Source organism: Heptranchias perlo, unplaced genomic scaffold, assembly GCF_035084215.1.
Source record: "Heptranchias perlo isolate sHepPer1 unplaced genomic scaffold, sHepPer1.hap1 HAP1_SCAFFOLD_418, whole genome shotgun sequence".
NCBI lineage: Eukaryota > Metazoa > Chordata > Chondrichthyes > Hexanchiformes > Hexanchidae > Heptranchias > Heptranchias perlo.
Genome location: NW_027139430.1, coordinates 106,363 through 111,897, shown reverse-complemented (window position 1 = coordinate 111,897; position 5,535 = coordinate 106,363). Strand labels below are relative to the sequence as shown.

At 60.1% G+C, this 5,535-nt stretch overlaps 1 protein-coding gene across 1 annotated transcript in view; it reads right to left on the bottom strand.

Annotated features, from left to right (window-relative positions):
* The window catches only part of pfdn2 (prefoldin subunit 2), a 21,884-nt gene extending 19,227 nt beyond the window's left edge, over window positions 1–2,657 (bottom strand). Inside the window, exon 1 of the mRNA XM_067978904.1 lies at window positions 2,464–2,657. Within this exon, the coding sequence (XP_067835005.1) occupies window positions 2,464–2,627 (164 nt within the window). The 5' untranslated portion in view covers window positions 2,628–2,657. The remainder of the gene's footprint in view (window positions 1–2,463) is intronic.
* Between the last annotated feature and the right edge of the window lie 2,878 nt (window positions 2,658–5,535).

Below are 5,535 nucleotides of genomic sequence, written 5' to 3'. Positions count from 1 at the left end.
CTCTCTCTCCCCCCCAGTATTATTATTATAACCCGTGCTCCTCTCTCTCCCCAGTATTATTATTATAACCCGTGCTCCTCTCTCTCCCCCCAGTATTATTATTATAACCCGTGCTCCTCTCTCTCTCCCCCCAGTATTATTATTATAACCCGTGCTCCTCTCTCTCCCCCCAGTATTATTATTATAACCCGTGCTCCTCTCTCTCTCCCCCCAGTATTATTATTATAACCCGTGCTCCTCTCTCTCTCCCCCCAGTATTATTATTATAACCCGTGCTCCTCTCTCTCCCCCCCCAGTATTATTATTATAACCCGTGCTCCTCTCTCTCCCCCCAGTATTATTATTATAACCCGTGCTCCTCTCTCTCTCCCCCCCAGTATTATTATTATAACCCGTGCTCCTCTCTCTCCCCCCAGTATTATTATTATAACCCGTGCTCCTCTCTCTCTCCCCCCAGTATTATTATTATAACCCGTGCTCCTCTCTCTCTCTCCCCCCAGTATTATTATTATAACCCGTGCTCCTCTCTCTCTCCCCAGTATTATTATTATAACCCGTGCTCCTCTCTCTCCCCCCAGTATTATTATTATAACCCGTGCTCCTCTCTCTCCCCCCAGTATTATTATTATAACCCGTGCTCCTCTCTCCCCCCAGTATTATTATTATAACCCGTGCTCCTCTCTCTCTCTCTCTCTCTCTCCCCCCAGTATTATTATTATAACCCGTGCTCCTCTCTCTCTCCCCCAGTATTATTACTACTATCAGCTATGCTCTGCCCCCAGTATTAACGCTGTTACTCTCACCCCTCGTATTATTATTCATCCTCATCATTACTATTATCACTGTTATTCCTTACCCCCTGTATTATAACCCATGTTGCTCTCTGTGCCCCCTGTATTATCACTTATTACTCCCCCCATATTATTACTGTTATTTTCACTCCCCCCAGTATTATTACTCTTATTTTCACTCCTCCCAGTATTATTACTCTTACTATTTCCCATGCTCCTCTCCTCCCAATATTATTGCTCCCCCCAGTATTATCACTACTATTATAACTATTACTCTGCCCCCCAGCATTATTACTCCCCCCAGCATCATTACTCCCCCCTCAGTATTATTACTCTCCCCTCCCCCACTATCATTACTCTCTACCACCCCAGTATTATTACTCCCCCCAGCATCATCACTCCCCCCCCCCAGTATTATTACTCTCCCCTCCCCCACTATCATTACTCTCTACCTCCCCAGTATTATTACTCCCCCCAGTATTATTACTCTCCCCTCCCCCACTATCATTACTCTCTACCTCCCCAGTATTATTACTCCCCCAGTATTATTACTCTTCCCTCCCCCACTATCACTACTCTCTCTCTCCCCCAGCATTACTACCCCCTCCCCCAGTATTATTACTCTTCCCTCCCCCACTATCACTACTCTCTCTCTCTCCCCCAGCATTATCACCCCCTCCCCCAGTATTATTACTCTTCCCTCCCCCACTATCAATACTCTCTCTCTCCCAGCATTATTACCCCCTCCCCCAGTATTATTACTCCCCCCAGTATTATTACTCTCCCCTCCCCCACTATCATTACTCTCTACCTCCCCAGTATTATTACGCCCCCCAGTATTATTACTCTTCCCTCCCCCACTATCACAACTCTCTCTCTCCCCCAGCATTATTACCCCCTCCCCCAGTATTAATACTCTTCCCTCCCCCACTATCACAACTCTCTCTCTCCCCCAGCATTATTACCCCCTCCCCCAGTATTATTACTCTCCCCTCCCCCACTATCATTACTCTCTACCTCCCCAGTATTATTACTCCCCCCAGTATTATTACTCTCCCCTCCCCCACTATCATTACTCTCTACCTCCCCAGTATTATTACTCCCCCCAGTATTATTACTCTTCCCTCCCCCACTATCACTACTCTCTCTCTCCCCCAGCATTACTACCCCCTCCCCCAGTATTATTACTCTTCCCTCCCCCACTATCACTACTCTCTCTCTCTCCCCCAGCATTATCACCCCCTCCCCCAGTATTATTACTCTTCCCTCCCCCACTATCACTACTCTCTCTCTCCCAGCATTATTACCCCCTCCCCCAGTATTATTACTCCCCCCAGTATTATTACTCTCCCCTCCCCCACTATCATTACTCTCTACCTCCCCAGTATTATTACGCCCCCCAGTATTATTACTCTTCCCTCCCCCACTATCACAACTCTCTCTCTCCCCCAGCATTATTACCCCCTCCCCCAGTATTATTACTCTTCCCTCCCCCACTATCACTACTCTCTCTCCCCCCCAGCATTATTACCCCCTCCCCCAGTATTATTACTCCCCCCAGTATTATTACTCCCTCCCCCCCAGTATTATTACTCCCTCCCCCCCCAGTATGATTACTCTCCCCCCCCAGTATCATTACTCCCCCCCCCAGTATTATTACTGTGATTATTACCCGTGCTCCGCCACCTCCTGCTCCAGCTCCGCCCCTTTCCCGGCCAGGCCGCGCTGCTCCTGCCTCAGTTTGTTGAACCCGGCCAGCACTTGCTCGGGCCCGAGTGCCGCCCCCGGGCCCGAAGCCTGGGACTGGATTCCCGACCCGCCCGCTCCTCCCTCCATCCCCGGCGCCGACTCCGACTGAGGCGCGGGGCCGCCGCCCGCCGCCTTATATAGAGGCCCGTGCGGGGGGAGGGCGGGAGACCCCGCGGACCCGGCCCCGCCCACCCAGGATCACGTCATCGGACCACGCCCCCTCCCTCTCCCCTCACTTCATCATCAAACCCCGGGGGATGAGGGAGAGCCCGCGGCCCCGCCCACTCAGGACACGTCATCGGACCACGCCCCCTCCCTCTCCCCTCACTTCATCATCAAACCCGGGGGGGGAGGGAGAGCCCGCGGCCCCGCCCACTCAGGACACGTCATCAGACCACGCCCCCTCCCTCCCCCTCACTTCATTATCAAACCCCGGGGGGGGGAGGGAGAGCCCGCGGCCCCGCCCACTCAGGACACGTCATCAGACCACGCCCCCTCCCTCTCCCCTCACTTCATCATCAAACCCCGGGGGGGGAGGGAGAGCCCGCGGCCCCGCCCACTCAGTACACGTCATCAGACCACGCCCCCTCCCTCTCCCTCACTTCATCATCAAACCCCGGGGGGGGGGAGGGAGAGCCCGCGGCCCCGCCCACTCAGGCCACGTCATCAGACCACGCCCCCTCCCTCTCCCCTCACTTCATCATCAAACCCCGGGGGGGGGGGAGGGAGAGCCCGCGGCCCCGCCCACTCAGTACACGTCATCAGACCACGCCCCCTCCCTCTCCCCTCACTTCATCATCAAACCCCGGGGGGGGAGGGACAGCCCGCGGCCCCGCCCACTCAGGACACGTCATCAGACCACGCCCCCTCCCTCCCCCTCACTTCATCATCAAACCCCGGGGGGGAGGGAGAGCCCGCGGCCCCGCCCACTCAGGACACGTCATCAGACCACGCCCCCTCCCTCTCCCCTCACTTCATCATCAAACCCGGGGGGGGGAGGGAGAGCCCGCGGCCCCGCCCACTCAGGACACGTCATCGGACCACGCCCCCTCCCTCTCCCTCACTTCATTATCAAACCTCGGGGGGGGAGGGAGAGCCCGCGGCCCCGCCCACTCAGGACACGTCATCAGACCACGCCCCCTCCCTCTCCCCTCACTTCATCATCAAACCCCGGGGGGGGGGGGAGGGAGAGCCCGCGGCCCCGCCCACTCAGGACACGTCATCAGACCACGCCCCCTCCCTCCCCCTCACTTCATCATCAAACCCCGGGGGGGGGGAGGGAGAGCCCGCGGCCCCGCCCACTCAGGACACGTCATCAGACCACGCCCCCTCCCTCCCCCTCACTTCATTATCAAACCCCGGGGGGGAGGGAGAGCCCGCGGACCCGCCCATTCAGGACACGTCATCAGACCACGCCCCCTCCCTCCCCCTCACTTCATCATCAAACCCCGGGGGGGGGGGAGGGAGAGCCCGCGGCCCCGCCCACTCAGGACACGTCATCAGACCACGCCCCCTCCCTCCCCCTCACTTCATTATCAAACCCCGGGGGGGGAGGGAGAGCCCGCGGCCCCGCCCACTCAGGACACGTCATCAGACCACGCCCCCTCTCCCTCCCCCTCACTTCATCATCAAACCCCGGGGGGGGGGGAGGGAGAACCCGCGGCCCCGCCCACTCAGGACACGTCATCAGACCACGCCCCCTCCCTCCCCCTCACTTCATCATCAAACCCCGGGGGGGGGAGAGCCCGCGGCCCCGCCCACTCAGGACACGTCATCAGACCACGCCCCCTCCCTCTCCCCTCACTTCATCATCAAACCCCGGGGGGGAGGGAGAGCCCGCGGCCCCGCCCACTCAGGACACGTCATCAGACCACGCCCCCTCTCCCTCCCCCTCACTTCATCATCAAACCCCGGGGGGGGGGAGAGCCCGCGGCCCGCCCACTCAGGACACGTCATCGGACCACGCCCCCTCCCTCCCCCTCACTTCATCATCAAACCCCGGGGGGGGGGAGAGCCCGCGGCCCCGCCCACTCAGGACACGTCATCAGACCACGCCCCCTCCCTCCCCCTCACTTCATCATCAAACCCCGGGGGGGGGAGGAGAGCCCGCGGCCCCGCCCACTCAGGACACGTCATCAGACCACGCCCCCTCCCTCTCCCCTCACTTCATCATCAAACCCCGGGGGGGAGGGAGAGCCCGCGGCCCCGCCCACTCAGGACACGTCATCAGACCACGCCCCCTCCCTCTCCCCTCACTTCATCATCAAACCCCGGGGGGGGGGAGGGAGAGCCCGCGGCCCCGCCCACTCAGGACACGTCATCAGACCACGCCCCCTCCCTCCCTCTCACTTCATCATCAAACCCCGGGGGGGGGGGAGAGCCCGCGGCCCCGCCCACTCAGGACACGTCATCGGACCACGCCCCCTCCCTCCCCCTCACTTCATCATCAAACCCCGGGGGGGAGGGAGAGCCCGCGGCCCCGCCCACTCAGGACACGTCATCGGACCACGCCCCCTCCCTCTCCCCTCACTTCATCATCAAACCCCGGGGGGTGGAGAGCCCGCGGCCCCGCCCACTCAGGACACGTCATCAGACCACGCCCCCTCCCTCTCCCTCACTTCATCATCAATCCCCGGGGGGGGGAGGGAGAGCCCGCGGCCCCGCCCACTCAGGACACGTCATCAGACCACGCCCCCTCCCTCCCCCTCACTTCATCATCAAACCCCGGGGGGGAGGGAGAGCCCGCGGCCCCGCCCACTCAGGACACGTCATCAGACCACGCCCCCTCCTCCCCCTCACTTCATCATCAAACCCCGGGGGGGGAGGGAGAGCCCGCGGCCCCGCCCACTCAGGACACGTCATCGGACCACGCCCCCTCTCCCTCCCTCACTTCATTATCAAACCCCGGGGGGAGGGAGAGCCCCCGGCCCCGCCCACTCAGGACACGTCATCAGACCACGCCCCCTCCCTCTCCCCTCACTTCATCATCAAACCC